Below are 17578 nucleotides of genomic sequence, written 5' to 3' on the forward strand. Positions count from 1 at the left end.
CTTTCCTTCATTCATTTGAAAATGCATTTTTCGTTTATACATAAAACCCTCGTTCGTTCGTTCGTTCATTTCATTCACCTTCTCCTGGACATTGGCCAGGCTCCACCAACCTCCACCAACCTACAAGGTAATACTCGAGTATACCAAACGTTCACCCAGGTCACCAAATCGCCCGACCGAGTCCGCTTCTGGCTCGAGTCGATATGTAACAAGGGGCAGTGACCAGTTCAGCCAAAAGGCTTACATTCATGCACAAGTAACATTTCAATCGTTCAATCATTGAAAATTTCACAATCATTTAGGCTGAGTGCGATAAAGTACACACTCGCCTAGAAAACTCGTTTTGGCTAATCATTGAAAGCGTTTAACATGTTATCAGTCATTTATACAAGCCATATAATCAAGAAACATAACAAACAAGGAACACTCACTGAATTATGCAAAATAACGTCCCAAATGTCCTATCGGATCTTACCCTCGGTCACCGAGAAACCCTAATGATTCAACGAGAAAGAATATTACAATTTGTCGCGCCCCATTTTTTATAAAATAAACAAATGGTTTAAAAAAGTGAATTTTTTATTTGAAAAATGAATTTTAATTTACAAAGGAAATGAAGAAAAACATGGGTCTAAATGGGACTTGAAAATACGACGATTCGACCCAAAATAATAGTTTAAAAGGGTTTTGAATGAAAATTGGAGTCGCCACTTGGTATTGAGTTGAGGTGTACCAAGTCACCTAAGAAAATAAATTTTTGAGTAAAATTATAGAAAAACCCTTTTAAACGACTCCTAAGTCTACAAAAATCAGAGAAAGTGTTCGGGAGTCACATTTGATGAGAGGGAAGGCAAGGACGAGGTCCAAGGCACCCTCTCAACCTAGCCAAGGCTAGTTGCGCGATTTAGTCAAAGATTTTCTTATTTTTAACCAAAAGATTTATCACATTCGGATGTACTATATGAATGCAAACTCTAGACCTAGGGGGACATCGGGGGGCAAAATTTCTCTTCAAAGTTTGAATGGTGCCAATCACATTAATAGTGATCCCCAATAATGACTCTTTGGAGAGGTCACGAATAATGCTAATGACGTAAAAATGAGTGGAATGAATGTATGTAATGTGAAAACATGAGCTTGTGTGAAGGGAAAAAAAGTAATAAAAGATAATGGTGTATAAGTGGGAGTGTGCAAATGAGTGTGCAATGTGAGGTATGTAAAGTGATAGTGTGAAATGTATGTGTGATAGCATAAAGTGCATGTGTGCAAGTGATAGTATATAAAGTGCGAGTGGTAGAGTGAAAATGTACAAAATAAGAGTTGTGTAAAATGATAGGGGGTAAATGAAATGCATGAACCCTAGAGGAATGCAAGCAAGATGGGTATGAGGGGACCCTAAATCGTGACTTTTGATTTACCTTTTGGTTAGAAAAAGAATGAGTGTGCTAAGGCTATGTATAGCCAAACTCGTCCATCCCCCTTACCAAAAGAGTGACTCCCTAACCTATACAAGCAAATGAGCTAATCTAAATGAAAATGTAATCCTAAATGTGTAAGGGAAAGGGAGTGAAGGGTCGTGCAAATATGTAAAACTAAAAGAGAAAAATGAATGAAGATGTATTGAGGGCATGCAAGCATGTACTAGCAAGGGGCGGCCCTATTGGGTCTAGCATTGGACTAGCCCTTATTTCTAACGCTCTCTCACAAGCATTGGACTTGCGAGAGCTCGGGGGAAAGGCCATGACTAGCATTGGGCTAGCCACGGTGACATGCATTCATCCACATAAGCAGATATAATAATAAAAGTGAATAGACATGCAAGACACATAATGTCACATAACACGTAGCACATAAGCATGCTTATCTAGATGCAAGGCCCTAAGCAAATAATTAAACACATAGCACATAGGCACACAAAACAAATAAAACGAATAAATCCCTAACTATTACACTTGGAAATGCCCTACTACAATTCTAAGGGGAAATAAATAAATAATTGAAATAAACCTAACTATTACAACTTGGCATTTAAATGCCTTTTAAATAACCAAAATGAAGCTAAAATAAATATACGAAATTAAGACGACTAAAGCGAATAAATAAATAAAATGAAAACAATCAAAAGGGCATGCAATTAAACACATAAATCACATAAGTACACATAGGGTCAAATAAAGTAAAAATAAGGGATAGAGTGTACCTCCCTTGAGTTGGAGCTCGAATGGAGTGAAATTATTTATTTACCCTCCAAAATAATAAAAGGGTCAAGGTATCACTTTAATTAACAATTAATCACAAGAAAATGGAGATAAACAAGAAATTGAGTCAGTCCGAGCATTCCAAGGAAAGTAAACTACTCATACTCAACCAATTAAGATGAACAAGAACCCAATTGAAAGATTAAGCCACAAAACGCCAACAAATTCCACATAAAATCGAATTAACACCATAAGTCTAGAAAAAAGTTACTAAACCATCAAATTGCTCCTAAAACTCATCAAGAGTCTATCCAAACCATCATATCGAGACATATTGGAGAAAATGGCATGTTAAAAGGGGCAAAGTTGATTAAGATGTCCAATCACTTGGGCCATAATGGCATAACGGGAAACTTGAGGGGTAAAAATGTGACTTTTGGGAATCTTTCCATGCATGCATCCGAGGGAAAACTCTTCTGCAACTAAAGTTTCCAGGCTTCTGCAACCGAATGCTCTTGTAATCTTATTCTGAGTTTCATGATATAAATTTCTTTTCGCATAAAACCTCAACCAAACATCAAACTTTGATTCAAGGGACTAAACACAGAATTTTAGCATCCAAACAGATAACAAAATTCAGTCACAGGGACGCGATCTTCTTAACGGCTTATTGAACCAGCATAAAAACAGCAAGTAAACAAAATGAAATCAAAACGGCAATGTTGTCTTCCTACACTTGAAGAGACGGAAGCTACTATGATGAAACAGTCACAATCCAAATGATAAACTTCAATGCCAACAAATGTAAATGAGTGTGGAGCTTATGATCTGCTATGTAACAGCTTTGGTAAATGCAAAACCCCACGAATTCAACAATTCAGTTTGAAATGCAACAACCAGGGACAAGAGGGAAATAAGAAAAGGAAAAACCACAATGGAGTGCCAGGAACATTTGCTAAGAATTTCAACCAAATTTGCGAGAAAACAAACCCAAAACAAGATAAATAAACCCAGGAACTTATGGCTTCAACAAACTCCAAACTCTCTTAATGCCAACCAAACCCCAAAAATCCTTCAAAACAAGCTATTGAGCAAGACTCCACAAAGGTGTTAGAAAACAGCTACTTAAGCAAGCTAAACAAACAATAGGAAACAAAATGGAGGCAGCACAAACAAAAAGGCAACAGGTCTGCGTTACCACTGATGGCTGTTTTAAACGCAGCAGCCTCATACATCAAACAAAGCAGAAACTAAAAAACAGCCATTCCCGAAACTGCAGCAACCCAAAAGATCAGAATTTTATTTGCTTCAGCAAGGTGGAGGACTCTAACTTTATTTCAGCGCCTCTCGGTGCTTCAAAACAGTCCCAAGTCTACTTAAACATGCATCGACTCAAAGCATCTAGGCCTTAAAACTGTCATACAAAACTCTGGTTTCTTTTTCCGCAAATCCTTTCTGGGTATACTCATAAATCTATAAGTTTTACCAACAAAACCCAACCCTCGGCCTAAAACACAACTACCAAGCCTACTCTCTCTACAAAATCTCAACAGAAAATCTTAAACGAACCATTTATTCACTCTCACAGGAAACGAAACAACAAAGGAAGCAATAAACTGTCACGAGAGATGTATTGGAACGACTTTGGTCGATTTTTCCACAGCAAAGAAAACACAAAACAGCATAGGTCAACTCATTCCCCGCCCTGTCGGATTCACAACTAGTAAGTTTAAAGAAAGAGGACAGCGAAAGAGCACGGCCACAGTCATGGCAGCGGAAATTTTAATGTTTTTCTGCTATAAAATCCCATAACTCATGAACGAAAGTGATGGAAGGATTACCTTTAACCTTCTGTTCAATGGTCGAACGACGTCTGAGCAGCGGAGAAATGGACTCCAGCAAGAACCAGCTTCTTCTTCCTCTGCCCCTCCTTTGTTCTCCGTGGCCTATTCCCCTGCTTTTCCTCTCGATGCAGACTTGCAACGAATGACAGCACGATGAAGATGATGACAGCTTCCTCTCTTTCGTTTTCTAAAAGCTAGCCGCCCCCCCCCAGATTCTCCCCTCTGGTTTTTCTTTTCTTAGCCGTCGCCGAACACTCCCTCTTCTGTTTCGTTTCTTTTCTGGTTTCCTCTCCAGCCCAGCCGCCAGCTAACCTCTCCCAAACCTCTCTTTCTCTCTTACAGAAGCTCTCTCCTAATACCCTAGCCGTCCAAAACTCTGCCTTTCATCAGCCGTCAACCTTTTTTTTTCTTTTTCTTTTTTTTCGATTAATAAACAGTAAAAAGAAATAAAACATATTCTTACAATAAAAAATAAATAGCTAAAAAGGTGAAAACAAATATAAAATAAAAATAAAAATAATAGATAATAATAATCTAAAATATTAAAAGTCTAAAACTAAAATCATGAAATTAACAAATAAAAATAGATAAGGATTATTACTAAAAACAAAAATAAAATTAGGATAAAAAAAATCATTTAAAAATTTGGTGTCTACACAATTCATCTAGCAAAACAAGTAAGTGTAATCAAGGAACTCGACTAGTTACGAGTAAAACGGATAAAGGTGACTTTAAAGTGAAAATAAAGCCATTTGGATCTGTGAACGGAAACAACTAGGGTGTCATAAACAAAACTCAAACGGTTATAACAGTTCCAATGGAAGACACTTGAATCAAAGTCAAGTCGGAATCCAACCAGATAGGCTCAGAAATATTATTTTTTCGGAATCGTTTATGTGGTTCAAAATCAATATACATTCAAGTAGGTATTATGGCCTACATGTTTTGACTGAGAAAACCTTAGGTCATACCTCGATATTTTGGTATGAAGTAATAAATACACATTTGAAGGTTCAAATGGAAAAGGTATTATGTTTTAAGATGGAAAACGGGCATAGTATTTGCCAAACGAAAATATACAAGTTTAAATAGAAGCTTAGCCCTTGAGCGAAAATTTGGGCAGCATGCCCTTTGTATTTTCCTATTTCCAGCCATTCAAGTACAATACAAGTTCAGTAAGCTCCAAGTAGTACAAGTACAATTCAAGCTAGGGAAAAGTCCGGAAATGATAGTTAAGCTCTAAACCATAAAAATAGTTTTTGACATCATTTTGCGGTTTTGGCACCATTGGCACTACGATTATCGGATGGAGGTGTAAGATACACTGTTTCGAATCTACGAGATAGTGCTACAATGTTGAAGAAGGCTACTCAGTCCAGTTTCTAGTGCAATCAGGTCAAAAATTCAATATACTAAACTAGAACCGCAAAAACAGGTTCACCAACCGTATTCTGGTTCACACGTCATAAATCAGGTTACCTAAATCCAAATCAAGTGATTCCAAAGCCATCCAAAAGCTAAGATACAAGGCTACAATTCTTAAGAAGACATCAACAACCAAATCAGAAGCATTCCCAATGAAATTAGCCAATCACAGAAGCAATTCTCAAGTTCGGGTAGAAACAGGGCAGCAGGGGTATTTCAGTCTTTTCACAAGCTACGTTGCTCCGATTGACCTGAAAGTTTTGTAGGAATCTCTAAAATATCATTCCCTACAACTTTTATGTTTTAACCCAAGGCTAATTCGGCCTCTAACTATGATGAACAGTGCCAGCAGAATTGGGGAAAATGAAACCCTAATCTGGAAATTTTTGCTTCAAACCAGAAATTTTCCACTAATCATCACAATTATCATACCAAAGCTTCATTCTAACCCATACTAGCCCATCATACATGGCTAATCAACATTAAACATATAAAAACAGAAAAATTATGCATAAAATCAAAAATTCATCCAACACCACCAAAAGTCATGAAAACACCCACAAGATCACCTCCTTAACTCCCACAAGCCACTAATCGACTATTATTAAGAGCAAAAGGAAATTATCTAGAGAATTTACCTTGAAACTTGAGGAAAGATGATAGCCTAGGGTTTCTTTTACAAGAATCACTCCACCAAGACCTTTGTTCTCCCTTAGATAACACTCTTATGGAAGGGTTTGCGATTCTATCGGTTGAAACTCCAAATTTTAGCAAGAAATGGAAGGAAAATTTGAAGGTTCTCTCTTGGTTTTTCTCCTTACAAGAGCCGGCCAACAAGCTAGAGAAATGAAGTTGTTTTTGGTCAATTTTTGGTTAAATTGGTAAAGTAAGAAATTGGTCAAAGTCCAAAGGTTAACCACTAAGTGACACTTGTCACTTTCATTAATGCATGGCTATCCTTTTGTCCCTCTCACACCAATCCATATAACAACCTTTACTTATCTCTTAACACCTGGTAAAATAAATCCGGTATCCAAAACTTAACCTAACTGGCCGAATTTTTCCTGAACTTTCCGCACTAGCGGGTCCCACGTCCGGTATACGTTCTTAATTTCTCAAAAACTAACCGATACTAGATGTGACAGCCCCACCTCACCCTAAGGCGAACCAGAGGGTTCGGCGGGCCGCCTGCCCAGCTCTCGCCGGGACTCAGTCGTTCACTACATTCCTCAAATGAATTACAATATAAATCTCAAATATACATCAAATGTTCCAACATTTACATATCAAAAGCGAAGCGTCCACGCTTCCACTGCGCCACTCTGATCCATGATCCCAATTCTTATACAAGAGGAATTCCACAACAAAAAAAATCACAACAAGCCTTCCTTCGCCACGAGCCCTGTGGAGGGGAATAAAATATTTTTGGGGTGAGTTAGAAGCTCAGCAAGTAACTAGGAAAATCATTAAACAAATATATTTCACAATGTTGCATTTCGATCATTTCGATGATGTCATGATTCAGAGATCAAATGTTCGTTTAGTGCTCTCGTGAGCCCATGAAATCATAGCACTTGAACACCCAACGCTCAAATAGATCATTTAACATTAACATTAAGAGGGAGCCCCTTTTTGAGCTCCGGAGCCATTTGTTCCAAGCGAACAGAGGTGGAGACGTTGGTGTCTAGCACAAGACTCTCCAAGAACTCATTGAAGCCAAAATCATATCATGAATTCACATGCAAGCACGCATGAGATGCCGTCGAGTAAATAATGCAAGAAACATTTCAAAAATAACTTTGGAAACAGTTTAGGGTCACTCACCTCCACGGCTCAAAAACCATCTGTCAAATATCATTGCCTTACTCAAATCCAAGCCTTAGATCACAAACGCAAAGCAATCAAGCCCTTTCACAGTTCGGACAGCATTTCCCCTACATTTCCTTATTTTCCAACCTACAATCAAATACCCAATCATATAGTAATTAACCACAATTGCACATACGGCTCGTAAACGATTAAACATATCCAATTAGGGCCACAATACCCCTCAATCAAGCCAATTAGAAGCTTAAAGCCAACCATTAGAAAATTCCCCAAATGAAACCCTAGAAATCGGAAATCACACTACAAGCGTAAATTTTCCGTAAACAATCACAATTAACGCATAAGGTTTCCAATTAACACCATATCCAACCATCAATCCAACACTAATCATAGCCATCTTATAAAATCAGAAAAATGCCCAATAAATCAGAAATTCACCATAAATTCTTTCAACCCATGAAATACTACCACAATACAACACACATAACCACTACAACCATTAATTAACCAATACTAGAACAAAACGGACTTGTTTATCCAACTTACCTCAAAATCAAGAAAGCTATCCACTTAGAGCTTCCCATCCAAAATCAATCCATCAAAAGCTTTAAACCACCCTTGAGAGCACTTGTGTGAAATATTTTCCAAAACCACCGATTAAAACTCAAGATTTAAAGAAGGAAATCAAAGGGAAGAAATGGAGTTTTTCCTTTCTTGTTTTCTCTCCAAGACAGCCGGCCAAGGAGGGTGCAAAATGAAAAGCAAAAGCAGCCAAAACAAGATATTTATCAAGCAAAATAGCTGGTCAAAAGTGGCTGCCGCACATGCCACGTCAGAATCCGGCCGGAATCTGGCCGGATTCAAGGCAGTGGCTAAACTCGTTTTTTTTTTCAAAACTCCAAGGCAATCCGGCCAGGTATCCGGCCGGATTTGGCCCCTGTTTTTTTTCCAAAACTTTTCTTTTCTTTTCCAAGTTCAAACGTTGCGCTCCTCCGCTCGTCCAACAAATATATATATAAAATAAAACCCTCCGTCATACGGGGCGTCACACTAGAAAATCATCTAAACAAGAATATTTACTCATAAAAATCATATAGAAATTTTTCCTAATAAAGAAAATGCAGAGAATATGCCATTAAATAGAATAAATCCCAGAAAATGAGAAAATTACGGGGTCTCACAACTATCCTAATTCTAATTCTTAAATGAAATGCAAATCTAATGTTATGTATCACACGTAGGGGTAAGGAATATACATATATAAGGGGAAATACTGAATAGAGGATATAAATAGAAAGGAATATGGATAAAGGTTGTACATATAGAAGAAAAATGTCATGCAACATGGAAAAGACCCTAAAAAAGTGAAAACATGCATGAGATGAAGTGTAGTCATACAAACATGATCTAGTGTGTGGAGGGCTCCTAAGGGTCTTGTGACAGCCCACTTTCCCCTAAGGCGAACCAAAGAGGTTAGCGGACTGCCTGTCCAACTCTCGCCAGGACTAACGTTGCAGACAAACGCAATCTAAAACGTTAGGAAAAATAAAACATTCTCACACAAGCCGGAATCGCAAGATAGCCAAACACAAACTAAACCGTCGGTGAATAGTGGGGCTATGTCATATAACTCGGAAAAACATTCCCAACTAAATAGGACACATAAACGGGGTTAAAACAGTGTTATACACATACGTTTGTAAATTTACAAAACAAAAGGGAGATAATTGGATTAAAATACATTTAGGGTTTTGCCCAAAAGGAGCTATTCAAATTACATTCACATAAGCTCAACTCGGCAACCAACATGCATAGCCTTTCCAAAAGTATTCAAATTCCTGTAAGGAAAACAAAAGGAATAGAGTGAGCTTACGCCCAGTGAGACACTACCACTCAAGCAACGAAGATCATATAAGCAGATAGCATTTCATTCCAATTCATCTAATAAAAGTAAGCCAAGAGTACACATCAATAAAATTGGTAAAAGGATACAGACGGCTCTCAAGAGCCCCTTTCCTTGCTTGTATACTTGATCAGACTTCATTGACCCTCCGTCAATGTTTACGAGTAACCAACCGTAGGCTCCACTTTACTTCCATTCCTTCCACCCAACATACCCCTACCGGGCCCGAACTCCAAATAGTAGAAATTTGGTAATACTCGAGTATACCGGAATCAAGAGTCTCACTACTACAAGATTCCATATAACAGTCCCCATGGCTCGTCAACTTTCACGACCAAGCCCTCGCTGGCTCGATTCAATCGACTACCAATGGGGTTGAGCTCAGTAGTAACAGTAAAAGCCATTGGATCCTCGTCCAAACGACACCAAATCCAGTTTTCCATGTACATTTCAAGTACCACAGTGAAACAGTAGACAGTCGTGTATAATACAAAAAGGGGTGAGGGCGATCAAGTACACCCTCACATTAATTAGTTTCAACAGTGCAAATAAGCCTTCAAGGCATCAAGTTCAATATAATAAAGCCACATTGTAAACAAACAAGTGAGTAGTATACTCACCAAGCAAGCAAGTGGAATTTCGTAAACTTCCGCCCAAAGAGCGTCTTTACTCACCATCACGCCCTAAAATATTCAAATAAGCACAATAAGACTCGATTACAAGTCATAAACCAATTCCACATACTACCAAAATAGGCCTCCATAAGAATGTATAAGCACTAGAGTAAACCAGGGAAATCCGGAAATGGAATTAAGCTCTAAACCATAAAAATAGTTTTTGACATCATTTTGCGGTTTTGGTACCATTGGCACTACAATTATCGGATGGATGTATAATACACACCGTTTCGAAGCTAAGAGGTAGGACTACAATGTTGAAGAAGGCTACTCAATCCAATTCATAGTGCAACTAGGTCAAAAATGCAATATACTAAACCAGAACCGCAAAAACAGGTTAACAAACCGCATTCTGGTTAACGAACCATAATTCAGGCTACCTAAGTCTAAATCAAGTGATTCCAAAGCCATCGGAAAGCTAAGACACCAGGGTACATTTCTTAAGAAGTCATCAATAACCAAATCAGATTTATTCCCAACCAAATTAACCAATTACAGAAGCATTTATCAAGTTCGGGTAGAAACAGGGCAGCAGGGGTATTTCAGTCTTTTCATAAGTTACGGTACTTCGATTGGTTTGAAATTTTGTAGGAATCTCTAAAATATCATTCCCTACAACTTTCATGTTTTAACCCAAGGCTAATTCGGCCTCTAACTATGATGAACAGTACCAGGCAGAAAGGGGGTAATCGAAACCCTAACTTCCGAAATTTTCGTTCAATGCGGAAATTTTCCGTAAATAACTACAATTGACACACTAAGGTTTCATTCCAGATCATTTTCAACCATCATACATAACCACACAACATTAATCATATGAAAACAGAAAAATCATGAATAATTATAAAACTTCACCAAATTCAACCAAAATCATGATATAATCCACCAAATCACCCCTTAGGCTACCACAAGTCATTAATTAGACATCATTAAATAGAGGAGAGGGGTTCCTTCACTACTCACCTTAGTAACCAAAAGAAAAGAGCAACTTGGCACCTTAATCCTCCAAACAACTCCACTAATCACCTCACAATCACTCACTTAAGGGTTTTTATGGAACAAAAGCAAGATTAAATGGTTGAGTTGTTGGATTTGAGCAAGATTGAAGCAAGAACTTGGAGAGCTTTTCCTTTCTTTTGCTTGGAGAGAGCCGGCCACAATAAGTTTGGAAATGAAGTGATTTTGATCACTTTTTGGGTTTATTTAGTAAAATGGTAAAAAGGTGAGTAGTAGTCAAATTGCAAGATTTAATCATATGGTGACACTTGTCACCCTATTTAATGCATGCATATCACTTTGTTTTTTTGTTTTTTTTTTTTTTGTTTTTTTTTTTTTGCAAAACCCCAAACCAGGAGAGGGACGCCACCCCTCAAAGCTTTATTAGAAATAAACCCTTACAAGTTTGGAGCGATCACACTCTTACATAGCGAATGTAGGGGTACTGCCTAGAGTCTAGCTTACAGAGGCCTGTTGTGAGTGTAGGAAGAGAAAGGGCATAAAAAACCTTCGAGTCGCCAGATGAAACCGCCCGTTTTGCAAGGCTATCAGCTGCAGCATTGGTTTCTCTGTAGCAATGTGTTAATTCAAAGGAAGCTTGACAAAGGGCTACACGAGCCCTAGCTATCACCTCATCAATGAGCCAGGGGCACCTGCGTTCCCCATTAATGACATTTAGTAGAACAAGAGAATCCAGTTCCACCTTTATGTACTGCATACCCAAGGAGATACATAAATGTAAACCCTCAAGAAGAGCCATGGCCTCTGCTTGCATATTTGTCCGAAACCCGTAAAAGGAGGAGAAAGCACTAAGGACGTGGCCATGCTGATCGTGTATAATGCCCCCCCCCGCTAGAGTTTCCAGGATTACCGCTTGAAGAGCCATCAATATTGAGCTTGATGTAAGATGCAGGAGGCGGAGCCCATGCAAGAGATAGGACTTGCATAGATTTTGCCTTTTTAAGAAAAGGAACAACTCCCCGTTTCAGAAGCCGGTCATCGTCCATGCATGCCAAGGAGAGAGGGTGAGCAAGGGCCACCAAATGTATCAAACACAGGATCTGGCGCACAACATGAGTTGCCGACGGCGTAGTAGCATCGAAAATGGCCCGATTACGTGCCTTCCAAAGTTCCCAGCAGACAAATAAGGGGACAATGTGTGACAGTTTTGCCATGGCAAATTTACCTGAAATGTTGCTCCACCAGGCTTGAAGTTTCAGTATGATATCATGATGAGAAGGTGCCCGGATGTCTAGCAATTGTTCCAGCTTTCCCCACACTTGGGTTGCCAAAGAACATTCCACAAACCAATGGGCTAGTGTGTCGGTACTTTCGCAGTAAGGGCACTTGGAGGGTAAATTAAAGCCCAACCGCTGCAAAATGTCAGGGAAAGGCAGAATGCAATTAAGCAGTCTCCACATGAATACCGAAACTTTCAGCGGTATGCGTTTATTCCAGAGCAACACGCGGGAAGGCATTGGGAGAGAGTGATCACGAAGGCTCTCCAACGCAGAAGATATTTGGAAGCCCCCATGCAAAGTAGGACACAAGATTAGGCAGTCAGGAGCAGCTCCCGGACTGAGCCGCACCTGTGAATGGTGAATACGCGACATCTCCTCGCTGGAAAGGCTCACCTGGTCCAAGTGCCAAATGTTTTCGTGCAATACATCCCGAAGGCAGAGGTTCGGGGAGGGGACGTGCAAGCGATGCTTGCCCAATGGACCGGAGCCGATCCAGTTGTCATACCAGAAGGAAGCACTCCCATTCTTAATCAAGGTTTGCGAATGTTCCTCAACGAAGTCCCTAACTCGCAACATTCTCTTCCAAACAGCTGAGCTTGTCTGGCTGGCAGGAGCAGTGGTTAGATGCTCCGTGACTGCGACATGTTTCGCACGCATAAATCTGGTCCACAAGGTATCTAAAGTGCGCATTTTCCACCATAGCTTGCACCCAAAAGTATCCCGGACATCCTGTAAATGACGGAGGCCTAGGCCATTTTCTTGGGTAGGCTTACACAATGCTTGCCATTTCCTCCAATGACGCTTGTCACGTCCCTCAACCTCTCCCCAAAGGAAAGTGGACATTAGTTTTTCAATCCTCTTAATCACACCTCGCGGGAGCTCCGAGACGGCCAGAGTGTAGATGGGTATAGAAGATAGCACATGCTTAATGTGAATTAACCGTCCCCTGGCGACAGGAGCCGGTTTTTCCATCCAGCCAACTTAGCCTGTATCCTATCAATCAAAGGCTGAAAATGCTCCATCCTCCTTTTTCCTTTCACAAGCTTGCATCCCAAGTAGACAAAAGGAAGTCCCCTATATTGAAAGCCGGTTCTCCGAGCTAGAAGCCTTTTAGCCGCCAAAGGACACTTCGGAGAGACAATGTAGAAACTTTTATCCTTGTTCACTCGCTGACCGGAGCCGTGTTGATACAACTCCAAGAAGCCCATGAGAGACTGCACCGAGCGCTTGTCCCCCCGAGTAAAAATGACTATATCGTCTGCAAAAGCCAGATGCGATACCGTCGGGCAGTGGTGCCCAAAGCAAAAGGCTGTAACTTCCGCTGCAGAGCCAAGTTATTAACCCCTCGGCTTAAAGCTTCAGACACCAAGATGAAGAGGAAGGGGGATAACGGGTCGCCTTGCTTCAATCCCTGCTTAGCTTGAAAGAAACCATGAGGTCGACCGTTGACCAATATTGAAAACCATGCAGATGTGAGGTTGTTCATAATTAAAGAGACAAAGTGGGAGTGAAAGCCAAATTGAAGCAATAATCGGGAGTGGAAATCCCACGAAACTCGATCAAAAGCTTTCATCATGTCTAACTTGAAAATGACGTTGTGACACCGGGCCTTCTTGTCTATGGAATTCACCAGCTCCTGGGCAAGCAAGATATTATCAGTGATATCCCTGCCACTGACGAAGCCCGATTGCTCAAGAGAGATAATTGTTGGGAGAACAACTTTTAAATGGTTGCTCAGGATTTTGATGAATACCTTGTTGATAAAGTTGCACAGGCTTATGGGCCGGAAGTCCGCAAAAGAATGCGGAGCCTCCTTTTTAGGCAATAGGAGGATCAGAGTGCTCGCTATTCCCTTCGGGATTGGAACACCACACATGAACTCCCGAGCAGCTTGGAGGACATCCTGTGCAATTATATCCCAGCAGCGCTTGTAAAAATTACCCGAAAATCCATCACAACCCGCTGCACTTTGGCCATCGAGTTCAAAGACAGCTTGCCGCACTTCCTTTAGCGTAATTTCCTAGATGAGTTGCGCATTCTGATCTGGGGTAACAAGAGGTGGGATGGCCTCTAGCAGCCTGCAAATAGCAGTGTTGTTTATTGGTGGAACCTCCGCTAACAGCGATTGAAAGAAAGCCACTGCCGTTGTCCCAATGTCATTTGCACTTTCAACAACCTCACCCTCTAAATTGTAGATCCTGGTGATCGAGAGCCGTGCCCGCTTATCCAACAGGTGGGAGTGAAAATACCGAGTATTTGCGTCGCCCTCCCTCAGCCACTTCACTCTGGCTTGCTGTTTCCAGAAAGTTTCCTCATCAGTTAGGTGTTTCAGCAGTGCAGCCTGGGCCTGACTCCATTGCACTCGAGCCTCATCCGAATCTGTCACCTCAAGTTGCAACTCCTTTAGCCTTACTTCCTCCTCAGCTTTGGAGACTTTCTCGAAAATATTACCAAATACATCTTGGTTCCAAGTACGCAAGGCTTGCTTTAAATGTTTCAATTTGAGGAAAAAATGAAACATTCCATATCCATCTGTCGGTTGATCCCAGCACTGGCGAACCACCATGAGGAAACCGTGGTGATTTAACCACATGTCTTGGAAGCGAAACGACTTCGGCCCAGTGGGGAGCCCTGGGGAGAGTTGCAATAACTGTGGGCTATGGTCTGAGGTAGCGCGATTAAGATGTTTCACTACGCTGCCAGAGAAACGACGTTGCCATTCCAGATTCATCAGGAGTCTATCTAAACGCTTCCAGATTCTCCTGCCTTGGCGGATACCAGTCCAAGTGTAACGACTGCCCGAGAAGGGAATCTCTTTGAGACCACATGCAGATATACATTCAGCAAACTCAGCCATTGCGGTCAAGTCTTGTGCAGCCTGTCCGGCATATTCATCAGCAGCAGCTACAACATTGAAATCGCCTCCTACAAGCCACGGCTTAGTCCCCATTTCCTCCGATATTAATCCCAGGGCTGACCATAAGGCGCGACGTTCAACTCGCGAGCATTTGCCATAAACAAAGGACCCGTGAGCAACAAAGGTCCAAGAATCATGGCAAACTTGCATGTGAATAAGTTGGTCATTGTTTACTAAAACATTTACAGCAAAGCCAGACCGCCACATTACCCATATTTTATTGGAGGAGTTACATACCCCAAGGTGAAAACCAAAACGGGACGTAAAATCATCTAGCTGACCAGCATCAACCATCGGCTCGATGATGACTAGAAAAGTTACTGAATGTAAACGTAACAGCTTCTTCAAACAGCGAATTGAGGCACGGCCAGCAATTCTCCGGATATTCCATACTAGCATATTAATCATTAAGTAAAGGATGAGGGGAAATCAATGCCTACCTTCGAAGACTGCCGGGTGACAATTGTTTTGGGCAAGTTCCAGAATCGTCTGCGCCAACCCCTTTTGGCTAATTGTGTCTCTTTGTGAGTAACCGGAAAGAGGTGGTCGATCCTCTTTTTGAAGGCTACCAAGTCCTCCGTCAAAACTGCACGTGGACGAGCAGGCCTTTGTTGTCCTTCACATCCGAAAGTGAGTCAAGGGTTTCCCGTCTGCGTCGCCAAAGGCATTGATCATCCTTATGTCGCAAGGAAGAGGCTTGTTCAGTACCGGCGGAAAGGCCGAAGGCTTTGGAGACTCTGAGGGGACCGGACAGGGCAGAACCTCGGTCCCCTTGGGATTACTCACTACCGTTGCCGAAACCAAATGGGCAGAGCAGGCAGCCGCTGCTTCTGCGATTGCATCTGTAGAGCGCTGCGGTTGGGCCGCTAAGTTGTGTCGTCCCTGGGTATCCGCATTAGAGACGTGTTGTTGGGCGGATCCCTGATCCCCAGTGTCAGGATGTACTACTTCGGCTGAAACCCTAGCCACAGTCAGCTCTGGTTCTTTAGGTTGATCTGTCGCCTCCAGCGGGATTGAATCCTTTGCAGGCCCGACTTGTTGTTGCGTAGCCAGGATATCCCGGTGATTAACAACATGATCTTGCGATCGACAGGAACTGGCGGAGTGGCCAAGTTTCCTGCAACTTTCGCAATAATCTGGTAGGCTTTCATATTCTACCTTTTGCCAGAAACCAGTCGACCCGTTCCAAATCCACACCCGTTGGGGGAGGGACTGTAACAGATCAACTTCAACGCAGATGCGAGCCACACTAGGCCGCGACAATGTCGCTGTGGATGCGTCTAGGCGCAGGGGTTCGCCAACCAATCGAGCAATGGAGAACAAAGGCTCTTTTCCAAAGAGGTGGACAGGGAGAAACGGGAGCCGGATCCAGACCGGTACTATAGAGGATTCGATATTTGCAGAGAATGTGGGAGACCACTTGAACACACGCATTGCAAAGCCTTGGAACGTCCAGAAACCGCGCAGCCAACATCTATGAAAATCGTCTTCGAGGTCGAATCTGATTAGGACATGCCTGGGGTCAAGCAGTCCCAACGAGAAAGAACCCTTAAAGCCAACGGACATGAAGTCTTTCCGTAGACCCTCCATTGACGGCCTGCCACGGGAGAATTTCCCAATCAAAGCAAATTTTAGAGGAGATGATAAAAAACAGAGAAGGAAACAGCTGGTTCACCACGGTAGTTTTCGCGGGGCTTGAGGCAGGAAAGTGGATCAACAGCAACAGAGGAAGAGAGTATATCAGCAAAGGAGCGCTTCAAAGGCGTGGGGTGTGGGGGGTGCCCTTCACCCATGGGATGAAGGGCAGCCATGGCTGATAATCAGACAAGGAGGGAAGCGGCCTAGAGAGAATTTAGGGCATGCATATCACTTTGTTTCCTCTCACACCAATCCACTTGGTAACCTCTAATTATCTCATAACACCCGGTAAATTGAACCCAATATCCCAAACTTAACTTAATTGGCCGAATTTGACCGAACTTTCCGCACTAGCGGGTCCCACGTCCGATATACGTTCTTAATTTCTTAAAATTTAACCGATACTGGAAAAATCTTCTAAAAACTATATTTACTCATAAAAATTATTTAGAAAATTTTGTAATAAAGAAAATGCATAAAAGGCGTGTAAATAATTAAAATAAGGCCTAGAAATAAGGAAATTTACGGGTTCTCACAGGTCTAGCGTTGGACTAGCCCTTATTTCTATTTTCTCACAAGCATTGGGCTAGTGAGAAGTCGGACAATAGGAACCACAACTAGCGTTGGACTAGTGTGGTATCGAGACAGGAATCACAGCTAGCATTGGACTAGCGTGATAACATGCATTTATTACAGTCTAAGAAATCAGATAAAGCATAATAAAGCAAATAAACACATAAATCACATAAAACACAAAGCACATAGGCATGATATCTAGATGCACGTCCTAAGAAAGCGGCAACACATAGCACATAAGCATGCAAATCACATCAAGCAAAGAAAGCAAACAAAACCTACCTATTACATTAGGGGGACGCCCTACTACAATCTAATGGGGGATGAATAAAAAGA

General features: G+C 41.4%; 2 protein-coding genes across 2 annotated transcripts; both read right to left on the reverse strand.

Moving 5' to 3' along the window:
- Positions 1–14131: 14131 nt before the first annotated feature.
- Positions 14132–15427, reverse strand: LOC113755504. Its single transcript, XM_027299505.1, has one exon. The coding sequence runs from the start codon at positions 15425–15427 to the stop codon at positions 14132–14134; it is 1296 nt and encodes a 431-aa protein (XP_027155306.1).
- Positions 15428–15646: 219 nt separating this feature from the next.
- LOC113755505 lies at positions 15647–16618 on the reverse strand. The gene has a single exon (XM_027299506.1). The coding sequence runs from the start codon at positions 16616–16618 to the stop codon at positions 15647–15649; it is 972 nt and encodes a 323-aa protein (XP_027155307.1).
- Positions 16619–17578: the final 960 nt, after the last annotated feature.

The sequence above is a fragment of the Coffea eugenioides genome, unplaced genomic scaffold, assembly GCF_003713205.1.
Source record: "Coffea eugenioides isolate CCC68of unplaced genomic scaffold, Ceug_1.0 ScVebR1_153;HRSCAF=624, whole genome shotgun sequence".
Classification (NCBI taxonomy): Eukaryota; Viridiplantae; Streptophyta; class Magnoliopsida; order Gentianales; family Rubiaceae; genus Coffea; species Coffea eugenioides.

What these genes read in the sequence shown, in the direction of transcription:
- LOC113755504 (XM_027299505.1), bottom strand. Translation starts at nt 15,427, where the DNA reads ATGCTAGTATGGAATATCCGGAGAATTGCTGGCCGTGCCTCAATTCGC.
- LOC113755505 (XM_027299506.1), bottom strand. Translation starts at nt 16,618, where the DNA reads ATGGAGGGTCTACGGAAAGACTTCATGTCCGTTGGCTTTAAGGGTTCT.